A 16,769-nucleotide genomic window follows, 5' to 3' on the forward strand; every position below is an offset into this window, starting at 1 on the left:
GCAGTTCATTACTCATCTTGTCAGCTGCTCCTGCTACAAGGGATTGTATCACAAGATGTTAATCTGCTTGTGACTAGATTTCAAAGCAAGCATTTTTATTTTGGAGGGGGTGTAAGTAATTTAACATCTTTCAATTTTATTTCATTTTCAGAAGCAAGAGAAATGGAAAATTCCTGATTTAAAGTCTCAGAATATTAATTGATAGAAATATTAGTACATCCTTGTGGGTTCTGTTACAAAAATATGCTCCAAAGAGCTATTTAATTGCAGAGGTTGTTCTTTTTAAGCTAATTATGAGGTAGTGTTTTCCTTGAATAGTGGAAGTTAGTCTGCTAGCACACTTCAGTGTGTTCTGCAAGACAACAAGTATAGACACAAGACAGATTTGGACCAAAAAGAGTCCTATCTATGCACTGAATCACTGATGTGGATGTACCCAATGCTCCTATACATTGTCTACCAGTGAGGATATTTGGTTTAAGTGTAGAGGAGGACCATAGTCATTAGTTAATGCTCCACAGATGGGAAGATGACAAGAATGCAATTTTAGCTAGATGACATTTTCTAAAAGTGAAAGGCCCAAAAGAGCAGTTACTTTCTGATACTGTGGGTTGTTGCTCACAATGCTATATGAAGCATAGGGGAAGGCTTATAAACTTTCCATGACATTAAGATGAGCCAGTAGATTTGCTGTGTACATTTCAGGCAAGCAGTACTGCCTTTCTCTCTTCCAACTTCATCCTGCCTATCTTAAGAAGTCCTTGAAAAAGTTGTCCAGTGCAAGGGTCATTCCTTTATTTTCCTGCTAAACTGGAGAAAAGCGCTCCCTTTACTGCCCTTTTTGTGTCATTTTCTAGTATTGATTGCTGTCAAGTGGAATTGCATGTTACATTTTAAAGAGTTAAGTTATAATTTTCATTGTGATCTATAGTCATCGATGTAATCTCTATTAGAGCACATTATTTAAAAATAAGCAGTGAGACACTTACAAGTACTTTAAAAAGTAATATATTGAATTAATGTGTAAGCAAAAGAAATTACCGATTTAAACAAAGTAAGTTGTTTCTGGGTGCTCAGGGTTGCATATGGCACTTTTTACTCCAGCAGGAGCATCTCATGCTAATGCCTTGCTGTATTCCAATTTTGGTAGCTACAGCCCACCCACTTAAATACCCCCTGGTGTATGCGTAGGCAACTGGTTCCTGCCACACACTCTTACATGGTCTTCTCTGTGCTATTAATCAGCAGCTATATTTCACCTCCAGAGAGACTGCATCTCAGCACTGCACAAAGTGAAATATTCTATCATATGCTACAGAAGTGACCAGTAAGGACTCTGTGGATAGTAGTTTTAGTTGGTTTGAAAGTGGGACATTAATTATTTTTTCCCCAAACACTTTTGACTGAGTAGTCAATCAGTGTGAAATGTTACTTGAATTTTCTGTATAGCTTTTCCTGTCTCTCCTCATACATAGTACAGTTGTCTGGCTGAGACATGAGGGCCTTCTTCACTTCAGAATTTGATCCAGTCAGTGAACACCATTTGCCTGGGTCAGAAGACACAAGCTAATGGTCAGAGGCTTAACTGGTGTAGCTGTGGCTGCCTGTGGAAATGTGTGCATGAGAACATAAGTATGTATGTCTGATTTTATATATTATATATATAATTATAGAGAGAGGTGTATACAAAAGGTATATGTTTTCACAACAACAGTAAATGTCATCATATGTATGTTACTCTTATTTGTTGAATCTACCAGTTAAGACAGGAATGTCAGTGTGGAGGGGTACATACTGTGACAGGGATGTAGATGATGATTACAGTAATGAAAAAAAAAGTTGTTTGAGAGTGCTCCATTAAATATTTTTCCACCCCCATTAGATTATTTAGAATTTGAGTTGAACTACGGTGTTGAATAGGCAAACATTTTTTCAATTTGGGATAGAGAATATGAAAACTAATTAATCTATAGCTAATGTGAAAGGCCATTTGTTTTTTAGTAGTTTTCATACTCTGAATTTGAAACTATGAAATTGTTGAAGAACTAATTGCCCATTTATGCTATAGCAATAAATTTACCAAAAAAAAAAATTTATGCAGTGACCCTTCTGAATAATTTTCTGATATATTTTACTTCACCTATTTATGAAAGTCAAACCCAGTTTTACAGAAAATGCAAACATCGCTATGAAAGAAGTTACTTCAGTTTCTAAATCCATCATTTTCCTCAAGCAAAGATAAAATTCCATAATCCCAATTTATTTTAGCATTCAATGGTAATTATCATACATTTTACATGTATGAATCCAAGATGTTCTCTTTCAATTCTTAACTTATGACTCATAAACTTTATCTTTTTTTATCTTCTTTTTTCTTTAGAGATAAGGGATAGAGTTGGATGAATTCCTCATCTAATCACAGATTTTGTGATCATAATCCAATTATTTATTATTATTACTTACAGATGTACCAGTATACCTTTGACTGACTTCCAGGTTTTATATTAATCCTTTAAGATGGTAACTTTTTTAACAGCAACTTAAGCTTGAACTTGCAGTCTTTAAATGACCAGATCTCCAGGAGGGATGCAGTTGTACCTGCTTATGGATGAAATTCTAAACACCTTCCCTGCTTTGCATGTTATTGCCAATGCCAGTGAATAGAATGCATTTTTTGTCCTTTGTTGTCCTTTGTAGTCATTCAGTTTCACGAAGCAAGTTTGCAGATGACACAAAACTGGGAGGAGCTGTTGACTCCCTCAGAGGCAGGGAGGCCCTGCAGAGAGACCTCAACAAATGAGAGGACTGGGCAATCACCAACTATATGGAGTTCAGCGAGGGAAGTGCCCAATTCCACACGTGGGATGGGGCAACCCTGGATGTACAGACAGAGTGGAGAATGAGACACTGGAAAGGGACCTGGGGGTCCTGTTTGATGGGAAGTTGAATGTGAGCCAGCAGTGCCCTGGCAGCCAGGAGGGCCAGCGCTGTCCTGGGGCATCAGACACAGCATCACCAGCCGGGCAAGGGAGGGGATTGTCCCACTCTGCTCTGCTCTGGGGCAGCCTCACCTGCCATATTTGTGTGCAGTTTGGGGCACTACGGTATGAGAAAGTAGAGAATGTTCAAAGGAGGGCAATGAAGATGGTGAAGTGCCTTGAGAGGAAGTGTGTGAGGAGCAGCTGAGGGCACTTGGTGTGTTCAGCCTGGAGGAGACTGAGGGGAGACCTCATTGCAGTTACAACTTCCTTGTGAGGGGAAGAGGAGGGGGAGGAGGTACTGATCTCTTCTCTGTGGTGACCAGTGACAGGACCCAAGGGAATGGCCTGAAGTTGTGTCAGGAGAGCTTTAAGTTCAATATTAGAAAGAAGTTCTTCACCCAGAGGGTGGTTGGATGCTGGAACAGACTCCACAGGGAAGTGGTCACAGCACCAAACCTGGCAGAGTTCAAGAAGCAATCTAAGAAGTCAGAGTAGCTGGACTTTAATAGATATCTCCTCCTTCCTCATTGCTGGGCAATGCAGAAGTTGAACTGACATGATTTTCCTCTGTTTTTTCTGATTATCTTTGCTGTAGTGATTTTGTCAAACTAGTTAATGTATGAAGTGGGGTCAATGGATGACATGTACTGTGCAGTGAAGAAAACCGTTCTGTTCAGAGCAAGTTTCTCCTTCCCATGAAAACACTGAACAGTCTTCCAAGTATCTGACTAGTGGACAGGACAAGATACCCATCCACATCTCTGGTAGTTTTTTTTCTACCTCAAACATGCAGACAGGGAGAGAAAAACAGAAGGAAAGCAAAGTCGTGAATTAATGCTTGACCATAAGTGCCAGATGTTGAGGGCAGTAAGGAAACAGCCATTGCCTGCCCGTTCTTTTGGCAATAGTGTTCTCCCTTGTTCCCACTCCTGACAGCAAGCCCTGTTGGCACCAGGCAGTGAAGAGTCAGCTGTGAGGTTTGCTGTGTTTTCACGTGTTTTATGTTTTCAGAAGGAACTCATGTGCTGCACAGCAATGGTGTCGGTCCCTGGTCAGAGCCTGCCAGCAGTTGTAATGGCAGGAAATAATTGCTGGGATGTCGGCAGCATGGGAATCCCCACAGAATGGGAAAGTCACTGCAGTGCAGAGAGGTTTTCTAACATGTCTCCTGAGGTGTGCTGCTTTGGGCTGCACTCATACCCCTAGAGAGCTGGGAGTGTTCCTCTCAGACTTGGAGGAAAATATTCCATTGGAGACAAACCTGAAGCTTTTGTTTTTGTTTTTTCCAATACTGTTTCTAGCTCTAAACCTGAGGGAAACTTCTCAGATTTCATTTACTTTGTTTTTATTCTCAGTGATGAAAAGCAGCTTTGACAGGAAGCATTTGCTTTAAGATTTTTTTAAAAGAGTATATTTTGAAACTTGTATTTTTTGTCCCTTGTCAGGATGGCCAGTCTGATATTTTGTACAAATTTTGGACTGCAGTAACTCAGACACTTTCCTCTCAGTTTCAATCGGCAACAGACTGTAAGTATTCAGTATAAATTACTTGTAACATGTTCTGCAGTTACTTTGAATATCTCTTTTCAGTAAGCCCTTTGCTCATTATCTCCTCTAATAGAACTATAGCAGTGGTTCACTCTGAAAAGGGTCTGTGAATTAAAAACTTCTGGTTTTGTAACCAAACAAGATGATCCACCTAAACTATGGTTGAATTTTCAGAAAGAAATATTTGGTGTTTCATTAAATAGTCATTATCTAATAACAAAAAAGTATTTTTCCAACTGTATGTGGAAGTAAAAATGTTTGGAATGGTACATTATACTTCCTAAAGCAAATGGGTTTGCCAAATTCAAAAATAGTAATTTGATTTTAAAGAGCAATTCTTAGAGTCTCTTCTTTTTAAATACTGATTGGTTGTAAAAATCTGATTTTAGCCATTTTTTGGATACCTTTTTAAATAGGAGTTGAGTTTCTTCAAAACTGTCAGGTCTAAATATAGATAAATGGCTGGTGTTCTGACTCAACACAATATTCTGTACAATAGTACAGTTAGCAGATACAATCAAGGAATATTAAATATAAATAATGTGTAAACAAAAAACAGTTCTATTACCAGTACATACTAATGCAGCATGCAGTTGGATTGTAGGTGAGTTTAGTGCTTTCATAAATACATCTTTCGTGTTTGAAAACAGTGTGTAATCTTTTGCACATACAGATGAAGTGCACAAGATGTACATTTATCTTTGTGATCTCAGCGATTGCATTGGCCCTTCAAAATTTGGTCCTTCCAGGCTTTATAGCAGCAGCATAATTTTGAGGAAGTAGCTGGTGGATTCATGTTCAGTGGTTGCTAAGTAACTGGATGATCCCAAAAGAAAATGTATTCCTCTTGTGGTAAAACATATTAATTTTACTGTTTGCCTTATGCATTACTTTAACAGCAGAATGTACGTACCCAGAAACTCTTGTGTTCAAACTGAACATGTGCTGCCTGTTTCCAGCACTTGGTTTTAAGATTGTAAAATTATGACGTCAGTTAACAGGATCAACCAACGTTGCAGAACTGAGGGAACTCTTACATTTTGTCAGCTATACTTTGTCTAAGAGCTGTCCAAAACTGTTTTATTACTTGTGATTTTTAAACATGTTTTTTATATAATGGGAATGATGTTTTCACTTGGCTACAGCTGAGTTTTGGGGAAACAATGTTTACAATGAGTAGACTTTTTCATTTAAGTGAGGCATCTGTATGAGAATGTTCCTTTTTGACGTAAAAAATCCTGGTGATTGAATCCACTGACATCAGTCATAGACTCTGGATCATATAGATCAGAGGAAGACTAGATGATATCAGAAAAGTAGTGTAAAAATAGGAGTTCATGGCGTTTTACAGTGTTTGCTAGTAGATCATGATCTGCTTTTGTGAGGTGGAGACAGTCTTTATAAACTTAGCTTCATGACCTAAAATAACTCTGTGTTTGATAATAATGTGAATTCTCCAGTATTCCAAAATAGAATATATTTGAGTTGAAAGCACAGGCTGGGCAGATGTCTGGAACCTGAAAAACCTACCAATGAATGGAACAATGTTAATCTCCTAATGTAATGGGAAATCCAAAGAGTATGAGTGATGTTAGATCAAGATTAACAGTTGCTCAGACAGTTGTACATTTGTTTCATTTCCTGTTACTTGTGGCAAGCCTTTCAAGGCTGAAAGTAATGCTGATTTTTCTGCTGGCTTTGTCATTATTTGACTAGTTTAGGAATTGCATGTTAAGTACCTTGTTTTAAGAAGTTGCCTAAAAGCATATGCTTCCCTCATCACATTTCTGAAGTTTTTGGTTCATAGGAGTTACTTTTGTCAACTTTAAATGGATATCTTCAAAGTTGCACAGCCCCACACTTTTCTTCCATTAAACTGTTGTAAGAAAATCTCTAGACTTAGAGAGTTCTAATCACACTTTGGCTTTAAATGAATGATGGTAATAATTAAGTTTAATACCAAACATTTCACAACCATGATTAATATCTTTATTGTACAGAGTAAGTTTTTCATGTTCAGTCTTCTGATTGTGGATTTTGTGCTGGTGCTTTAGATACATACCTTGGTCAAGTGCATTTAGTGTGATAGGTCATGCCACTTTGAAATGAGTTATAAATGTTACATTATTACTACTGATAATATTAGGACAACATTGTGTAACATTCATTGGTATAAATGCAAGGATAAACGTTATTTATATGAATATAAAACATTAGCTTGAACTTAATACTGTGTGTTGCTTACTGCTTTATTTTGCAGCCTCTATGTTTTTGAAACAAGCATTTGAAGGAGAATATCCTAAATTGCTGAGGCTTTATAATGACTTGTGGAAGCGCCTCCAACAATATAGTCAAAATATTCAGAGGAATTTTAACACAAGTGGAACTACTGATCTTTTTGCTGAACTACAGCAAATGGAAGAAGATGCACAGGATATATTCATGCAGAAAAATGAAGATTACGAGTATGTATTATGAACTATAAGGGTATAAAATATAAATCTTTGCACCCTGTAAGGAAACAATATTTTTATAAACTTACTGTTATTCGAATTGTCAGAGCAGGAAAATTTTAAAGGCTTTTTTCTCTTCTTGTAGTTACTGCTTTAACACTATTTTAGAGCTGTAGGATTTTCATTAGGTTATGTAATTAACAGTGTTTAGTTGTCTTGTCTTTCACAATGTCTCTGACTTTTGAACAGGTTCTATCTTTTTGTCTCTTTGAGTGAAAAAAATAACAGAATGCTCAAAATTCAGTTGTGTATGCATTGCAATTACAGCAGTAGCTTTCTGCTAATGACACTGCAATCATTTGAGTGTGACAAATGCTCAGTTGTTATGATTCACAGTTTTTAGTTCATACATCATAGAATAAACATGATCTAAGTGGTAGATATCAGAAAGATCAAACTGAAACAGGCTCATCAAGTCTATTAGGACTTCTAGACTTAAGTAAGAAAAAAAATTAATATTGTGTATGAGAATTTTATTGGCTTAAATGCATTTTTGAGCAGTTAGTAGGAGACTTATCATAGGAATGTTTTTCAAGTATATATGTTTAAAGAGCAGAAAGGAAAAACAATTTTGGAATTGCTAAGTTTGTATGGTCTGGAAAGTTTTAATATTATTGTGTGTTTTAATTTAAAATGTAGTAATTTTTTCTTACACCCAAAGTCCTGAAAAGGCCTTGAAAGATTCACTGCAACAATATGAAGCTGCTTATTTGTCAAAATCCCTGTCTCGACTCTTCGACCCCATCAATCTTGTTTTCCCTCCTGGTGGTCGGAATCCTCCCTCTTCTGACGAGCTTGACAGCATCATTAAAGCTATAGCCAGGTATGCACATCTAAGGCTCTGCAAAATGTAGTACTCAACATGTATCACGTAGTTTTTCATAAGTTACAATTTTAGAAATTGGACCTCAGCTGTAAAAGGTTGGTTACGCTTTAATTATAGAACAGGTTAGTGTAAAAATTAAGAATAGGCTAGTCTAGGCTAGGATAACGTAGCATAGAGTGAAATAGAATAATTCAGTTGGAAAGGGCCTACAGTCATCATCCAGACCACCTGCCTGAACACTTCAGGGCTCACCAAAAGCTAAAACATGTTTTTAAAGGCATTGTCCAAATGCCTCTTAAACACTGACAGTCTTGGGGCATTGACCTCCTCTCTAGGTAGCCTGTTCCAGTGTTTGACCAACCTCTTGTTAAGGAAATGCTTCCCAGTGTTGAGTCTGAACCTCTCTGGTGCAGCTTTGTACCATTCCCACACCTTCTCTCACTGGATCCCAGAGAGAAGTGCTTAGCACCTCCCTGTCCACTTCCCCTGCTTAGGAAGCTGTAAAGAGCAATGAGGTCACCCCTGAGACTCCTTTTCTCCAAACTAGACATGCCCAAATCCTTATCCATCCCTCACAGGACATTCTTCCCAGCCTTCACCAGATTTGTTGCCTTCCTCTGGACACATTCAGGTATCTTCACATCCTTCTTAAATTATGGGGCACAGAGCTGCACACAGTGTTCAAGGTGAGGCTGTGCCAACGCTGAGTACAGTGACATAATCACCTCTTCATTATTATTCATGAAAAATACTAAATTTTATTATTTATTATCTGTATTTTGTTTTTATGGAATAAATGAAATTTTAATTTAGGTGTTAATGTTTATGCTTATAAAAGATCAGGAAAAGAAACTTCACACATACTGATACCTTAATTATTCTGTGTCTAAGAGAAGATAATAGTTGCTTGACTGCAAGTGATAATGCCTGGTGTAAGTATTCTGTTAGAGTAAAACAGCAAGATAGTAGGTAAAGATGACTCTTCAAGTAGAATTTGTAGAATGAGATACATAAATTAACAATAGTACATTTTCTCTCATAAGATTTTGATAAGAACTACTCTGTTTAATAAATTCTGAAAATGGTGAACAGTATTCATAGTATGTGTTATGTGTGTGTGTGTAAAATACTAAATACTGACACTGTACTTGTGGCTGTGAGTTGCAGATACTCAAAAGGTGTCTGTTGGTGTGATGATTGATACTGTTTTGCTTCTTCCAAAGAAGAAATGAAAACAACAGGAAAATTAAGACATTTCATCTGAGTTTTCCAGAGTGACATTTAGCTAATGTTTGGGGCCCTGCAAGTTCTTGGAGAAGGTTATTCCAGGTTTGGGTGCCTAGTGATTCTCCAGCTTTTGGGAGAGGTTAATCCCATCACCAGCAACATGGCAGTTCTTATGTTGGTCTGAATGCAACCCCAGCCAATGGAGAGCTGGGGAGGCTCTTAAAAAGACATAAGGGAAGTGATATAGAAGTCTTTTCCTTCTTCGTTTGTTCCCTGTCGTTCCTCTGGGGCCTCTGTTACTATACAGGATTGCCTAAAACACAGCTTATTAGTTGTGTCAAGCTAAGGCATCCCCTGGGTATTTCTGCACAGCTCATGTAATTCTGGAGTTGAGTGACTGTGTATTCACCTGTAATGTTTGAAGGCTGCTGCCTAAGCTTGAAAGTAGTTAATTGCTGTCAATATTTTTGAATGGCTTACTAATAGTGATTTCATACTGAAGTGTCATTCCTAAACTTTGCTCATTTTTACTAGAATAGGAACACTGCACATAAAATTCCCAAATGACTTGTTAAATTGTAAACTGAATTACTGTGCGTGGAAAGACTTGGTTGTACGTGTTACTCTCTCTAAACTGACATGCCACGTAACTGCGTATTCATAGTTAGATCTTTATTGGTTAAATACAGCACTGTTTAGTTGCTAATTAAGATTGGTAATCTTTGCTTCCAGTGAGCTAAATGTGGCTGCTGTTGATCCAGACCTGAGTTTGGCTGTGGCAAAAAATGTGGCAAAGACCATTCAGCTTTACGGTGTAAAGTCTGAGCAGCTTGTAAGTAATTTTAAATTTCTGAAAACCAGTGATTTTTTATGTACAATGTTTTTGGCTTTTGTAGATTTGCAACTTAACAATAAAGCGATTTAGATAGACAAAACCTTCCAATTGGCTTTCCATTGTATTTGGAAACGTTTTCAGTTAAATTCTGCCTTCAGATAAACACTGTCTATTGATAGCAGTAAAATTTGTCTGTATGACTCCAATTTGAATTTGCCATGTTAACTTTAAAAAAAAGTTGTCGCTCTCATTAAGTCAAATAAGAGCAATTAAACATTTGATATTACATCAGTTACATGATACATAATCTTTATAGTATTAAAGTCTGGACTATTCATATATAATTTTTCACTCTTTGCAAGCATTTTGGGTTATTTTTTCTTGTAATTATTATTTGCCATATATTTAACTGACTTTTGATTGGTTCGCATTTGCCGAATGTTTCCAGCCATTTGCCATGCACTGGTATCTAGTGTTAACCTGAATAAAGGGAGGATCCCCCAAAACCTTATCCTTTGGGTAAGAGTCCCCCAAAAGGCAGTGGAAAGTACAGTGAATGTTGTCATCATTTAAAAAAAATAATTTAAGATAAACAATTTTCTCTTAAAATGTGTTGCTGAAATTTTAATGCGTTTCTTATGAAGAGATGAAAATTAATTTCTGCAATATGCAAACCCACAAGAAATGACTAACTGCTCGTATTTGTAAACAAGATTTTCATTTAATAAACAACATTAATTTTGACAGCAAACTCAGACTCCAGCAACATTCATTTACTATATGGTTTATTTAAAGAGAGATGCTTGCTAACAATTTTCTGTACCATTTGGCTACAAAGCATTGCAGCAATTAAGTTAGTATGGTTTCTGTTTCCCTTTTACACTCCTGCTGTCTCTGAATAGCTTTTAAAAAGTTGAAATTCAATAACACATTCTTGTTTACCTTGTCTGTTGGATGAATTGTCTTGGAAGTTTGCAAACTAGTGTGTAGAAAAGGTACATAGATGAAGCAGTTGTGAAGGCCATAAAGAATATTTTAAATTTTTTCAAATAAAAGTATGTATTTACCTTATTTTGTTAGCTATTTAAAAGATAGTGCTTAAGTTGGCCCTGCCCTTAAAGGCAGATCATGGCTTCATATTTTCAGAGTGAAATTTGATTATGAGAGGAGTTTTAGTAGGTTGGGAGAATCATCATAGGTGTAAAAACAATTACGTTTGTGTCTATATATCATGGACTGTAGTGTCAAACAGTGGCGTTCAACTGGAAGACATATCAGTGTAACTGTGAAAGCATGAGGGTCTGATGTGCTCATCATCTCTGTCAGAGTTTGAATCTGGCCAGTGGCTTGTTTGGAAGTGCACATCGTTTTGTGATCAGATTCTCAGGAAACCCTGGAAAAGATATGTAGAAATGACCTGATAGCTAACTATATGATTTGTGGATTTGTATTATCTGACCTTTAAGTAAGAGAATGTAGGAGTAAAGAGGGAGTCCGAGCCCTTGAATGTGAAAACTGAAAATGTAAACCTGAAACTTGGAAAAGCTAAGTCAGACTGGCAGGATGAACGTGAATGTCCTTCAAGCACATGCCCATGAACCATAGAACAACATCAAATATGTATTACACAGCTACTTTTTTTTAAATTTCTTTCTTTCCTTGCTGATAGACGTTGCAAATTTAAAAACCAGAAGTGCTCACAGTTGCCAAGGCATAGGTGTGAGTGCCATCTCTGAAGTGCTGAAATATCGTTCCTGCCTCCAGCTGCCTCTCCAGCAGGGCACGGCTCTCCCACTTGTCCTGTGCCATCCTTGCCAGCCCTGTGGGTTATAATCTAGAACATCTTAGCCTTTTTTTGTACCTATTTCTGGGCATACAGATTGAGTTGGAAATGTGCACCATGTGTAGAACAGGAGCTATGTCAGACATCACTGTTTCATTCTGTTTTAGTGGTGTAGCCAAGAATGCAATCTTAATTCAATCTTTCAATCCAGCCCCCAACGGTAGCTTTGTGAAGCTGAGAAGGGTGACCATGTAACATATCCGCCCAGATGCTTCGTGTCTGATAGCTGTAGTAGAGCAGTGCTAAAGATGGAAATTTAATTTCCTGCAGGAATTTGAAATTGAGTTCTCTTCCAAATTAAAAGTAAACAAAAGCATCTCAGAACATTCAGTGAAGGAAGATGGAGGTGGAGCTTTTAAAAGTAATTAGAAAAAAATTTTTAATGTTGTTGCAATATTGCAGGTAGATTTGAATAGTGAAAACTGAATTTTCAGTCCTAAAAAACCTGATGTCAGCTTTTTTATTTATTCAATTTCCCAAAAGAAGGAATTGCAATTCTCTGAGATTTCATCACTGTTCCTCCAGGTGTCTTTACATAGTATAAAAACCCCAAGAAAACTGTTACTCAAGATTCAAAGATTTTGCCTCTGAGCAGAAGCAGCATCTAGCAGTCTGTACATATAGTACTAAAGCAAAAACAAGTAAGAAAAATTGACCTCTTCCTGTAAATCAAAAACATTTGTTTGTGTTACTTGTTGCTTTGTACACTGTTGGCTTTAGGTTTTCAGTTTTCCTCACACCAAGAACTTGCTCTTCCTGTGCCTGAGACCTATTCTTGTATTAACCAGTTCAAAAGCTTTCAGAGAAGATATAAATAACCCTCTAGGAGCAGTAGGTAGATACATTGTGCTGTTGAGTGAATCTTTAGCTAACCCCTTGCTGGTGCTTGATATGGTTGGTGTATGCCATGAAGCATTCAAAATTATTGTCCTAATTTCAAACGATGTATTTGCAGATGTTCTCACTATACAGAGTTTGAAGGGATAATGATACGTTGCACTAAATTAAAAAAAATATTTGTTAATTTAAGAATATTTGCCACCTATCCTGTGTTTTGTTAGGTGATGCTGAGGGAGGGTGCTTCGTATATATTCTCTGTGCCATTTTTATTTTGTCCCTTCTTACTCACATTTTCCTGGCATCAGGTGGTTCAAACTCTTCATAATTACAGACACCATGATGTTTCTGTTTAGTCACCATTTCTACATCCTTCTCATTCCAGATTGGAAAAGAGATTAACAAATTTGATCATGTTTTGGATAGGAGCGAAATTTTCCCATTCTGCATTTGCACCTCGTAATCCATCACTTAGATTTTAATATAATGGCTGCTAAATGAGCCAGATTTTGTTAATGGGCACTTCTCTTGCAAGTGAAGTAGCCCAGATGAAAAAGAACACTAACTTTTCTCCTTTATTTAAGAGTTTTCCAGAGGGATCATCCATTCCCATTTGCAAATACCTTAAGTTACCTGTCTTGATTGACACATACGATATGTTGTGCTCTTGTTTAACTGGTCACATAAGGAAAATCAGCTCTTTCACCAAATGCTTACAATACGTACAGTAGAGGGAAGAGGTTTGTGAGAAACCAGGAAGTTGCATTTCCTGAAAACAAAAAGTTGAGTAATTTGGGGATTTTATGTGAGTCCATGCTGCTTAACAAAAGAAAGGAGCTCAAAACTCACTTCCTAGAGAAATTTTTACCTGTAGTTAAGAAGTGTAAAAGAGAAGTTACATCTTACCAACATCTTCATTAGATGCCTTTGACATGGCAGCAGTCATTGTGTGGTAGGATCCTCTAGGGCAGTGGTCTCTAAACTTTTTTGGTTGTGCATCCCTATCAGTGGAAAGTTTTTGAGTATGCACCCTCATTATGTGTATAATTATTTATTACTAACTTTTATACATGCACTGTCGAAGTTCCAGTATTTTCGTGCAGCAGCCCCTGGGCTGTGTGCCCTGATCCCTGTAGTACCTGTGCTCCATTTCCAACACCACTCCTCTAGTGTAGTGCTCTGAAGTAATTCTCAATAATGAGCAGATTTTGTCTGTTCATTTTTGGAAAAGGTGCCTGGTTGATTGCAGAAATCTTTTGCATTCATATTTGATTTTGTTAATTCACTACTTTAAATCGAATTTTCTCATCTATTTATATAAAAATGAGAAAGATAGTCACCTGCTGATTGGAAGTGAAACAAAACTGTGTTTCACCAGTTGATTGCCTGTAATTTTGTCATTTACTGAGCTGAATTTTAAATGTACTTGATTTCTCTTATAATTAAAAATCCCTTTGTTGCAACTTTGCAATCACTATGTTTTGGTTTGCTGCTGATAGAGCTATTTCATTAACTGATACTTGAGCTGGATGTATTATTGGGAGAAGTCATGAAACATTAAGGGTTAAATCTCCTAAAGTTTACGAGATGTAATTTTGCCTGCAAGCAGAAAAATAAGTTGCAAGATCCATTGTCTTTTCAAAGAGAGAGGATGGAAGAACCTTATTTGGTCCTCTAGTCTATTCCCTTCCAGGCACAGGACTGTTTCAAACAATATTTATTGTTGGGTGTTTTGTTGCATTCTTTCTGGTTTTAGAGTGATGATTTCAGTTATCTGAATGTAAGTACTGTACGTTCTCTTACTTTTGTGCTGTTCCTGTTCAACTTGTCATGTGGGTGGATGGAAATACACTAACACACCCACCGAGTGCACAGAGATGAAATGTGTTGTGCTGTCAACATGAAAATGCAGTTGTTTAGGAAAGGTGTGATTCTCCTACTTTTTGAACCTGGAGACCTCTACTAGTTTCCTCCATAGAGTACAGTCAGACTGTCTTTATTAATTGTAATCAGAGTCCCACAGCAATCCTTCCCACCTTGTCTGACAGAAGCTGTATCTTGCTGCCTCCTCCCACCACAGGGCATCACTAGAGACATCATCAGAGACAATATGACCTGTTATCTTTTGGCCAATAAAGAAGCGAAGAGTCATTTGCAGAGGCAGAATTGTAAAAATCAGGTTTGCCCACTTGCTTTTCAGAGCAGGTGGGGGTGATTATGCTGGCAAATTCTCATGGATCAAACTATCTCAAAAAACATTTCTATGTATGGATATGTAATGGTATGCTTACATGATTTAGGCAGACACAAACTCATGCTACTGTGTTCCCAGATGGCAGAGCACATTTTAGCTCTACTCAAGTCTGGGGTGACCAGCTTAGCCGTGGCACCTGCAGCAACACTCTCATTCTGCTTGGAGCACAACCCGAGAAAGTTCTTGTCTGCTTGAAGTACAGACAAAGCAAGAATCTGCATGGCCGTATTATACTAGGCAGATTTATCCTAAGGTTAGGGTAGATAAGGCTAAAATCAGTGGGAGCTGTAATTGCCTATAATGGGAGAGTTTCCTAAGTATGGATTATTGTATTTTATGGAGTAATATGTTTGTCTAAAAAAAAGAGATCTGTCCAACAGATAAGAGGCTGCAGGCAGATGATATAATGGAGATCTTTCCCACTGTCAGACTTGTAAGCAATCATAAAGAGGAAGCCCTCAAAAGGTGGAGATGGAGAGTGGGTGTGATGAGGGAGGAAGGAAATAGAGAATTTGAATAATTTTTTTATTCTCTCAACTAAATGTGGTTGAACTGATGCCATACATCTCACGAAAGCTGATGAATGAGGTGGAGGTCTGAAATACAGGCTGTGGGCAGTGCTCTGGGAGAACTTCTAACCTATCCTTTGCCCATAGCTCATGGTAGCTTGGCTTCTCATCAGGAGTTTAGCCTGTGCAGTGGCTGTGACATTTTCTGATTATCAGGTTTGCCTGATAATCAGAAACTTGGAAACTTCTAAGCACTGTGCAGTGAGCACAGTCCTTTCTGGCATTTTGAGTAATTCTTCCCTGGCCTTCTTAAGAACACATAAGATGGTGCTTCATGTATTTTACATATCTCAAAGTTAAAATGCTAAAGACCCAGTAATGGAAATGAATTTTGAGACTAAACATTAAAGGGAATACGTAACCATCTCAAAAATTAGAGTCACTGCACCAAGGTCCAAGTAGTTGTCACGTATCTTCAGAGGGCAGGACATCAATTCCCATATTGACGACCTGGACATGCCAAAAGGCAAAATGAGAGATAACTTGTTATTCCGGTCCCAGAAGTGATGGATCACTGTACACTTGGGACATAAAGAAATTTTTATGGATTTTCATGAGTGGATGAGGTTTTAAGATTCTGGGTTGTTTTGAGGGAAAAGTCAGCATCAGCTGATATCTGTGGTACAGAGTAGGCAACCTCTTTCTTACTATCCAGGAGTTCAGTGGTATATTGAGATTTATTTACATTTACTTAAGTCAATATTTGACTTACGCAGTGCTCTGCATGGTTCTAGAATGTGCACCAGTAGCAGAGCACTAGAGCAGGAATATGAGCAGTGATATGTGGGTACCCTGCCAAGTACTAAAAGTTTCTTGGGAAGTAACTGGGAAGCTTTGATTTAGCCTGATCCTGTTTCTGAATGCGATGGTGAAACTGGATTTCAGATGTTGTAAGACAATTCTGAGTATTTAACTGCATTAATGTTTAAATGTAAAACATAAAAATATAATAACATAAAAATTCTATGATTAAAACTAATATACATTATTTCTAACCTTCTGAGGGTTTACTTAGATCTACTTTTCAATTAACCAGTAGTAAATTGTGTAACTGGGGCCATGTTACTGTAAAGTATTGCTGTCTGTCATAACGATGAGTAGCATGTACTCGATGATGGATGTTTTAAGTGCATTAGTGTTTAAGAAAGTAAATACCAAAAAAAAGCATAAGAAGTAGAAAAATGTAACAGTTCATCCCTTTGTCAGCCCCTTCTTCATAGTCAAACACTATACACATATGTATCCGAGTCACTCACTGCTTATCCCCAAATGATCTGGGTTTGCTTTTCAGTGGGGGTGTGGCTGTGGAAAGAAAAACATATAACTATCCTTGGAA

General features: G+C 37.5%; 1 protein-coding gene across 1 annotated transcript in view; it reads left to right on the forward strand.

The window, feature by feature from the left end:
- The window catches only part of COG5 (component of oligomeric golgi complex 5), a 179,434-nt gene that overhangs the window by 125,948 nt on the left and 36,717 nt on the right, over positions 1 to 16,769 (forward strand). Inside the window, exons 11-14 of the mRNA XM_071552623.1 lie at positions 4,427 to 4,508; positions 6,790 to 6,994; positions 7,704 to 7,865; positions 9,828 to 9,927. Coding sequence (XP_071408724.1) covers positions 4,427 to 4,508; positions 6,790 to 6,994; positions 7,704 to 7,865; positions 9,828 to 9,927 — 549 coding nt within the window. The remainder of the gene's footprint in view (positions 1 to 4,426; positions 4,509 to 6,789; positions 6,995 to 7,703; positions 7,866 to 9,827; positions 9,928 to 16,769) is intronic.

Source organism: Pithys albifrons, chromosome 3 (genome assembly GCF_047495875.1).
Source record: "Pithys albifrons albifrons isolate INPA30051 chromosome 3, PitAlb_v1, whole genome shotgun sequence".
Taxonomy (NCBI): Eukaryota; Metazoa; Chordata; class Aves; order Passeriformes; family Thamnophilidae; genus Pithys; species Pithys albifrons.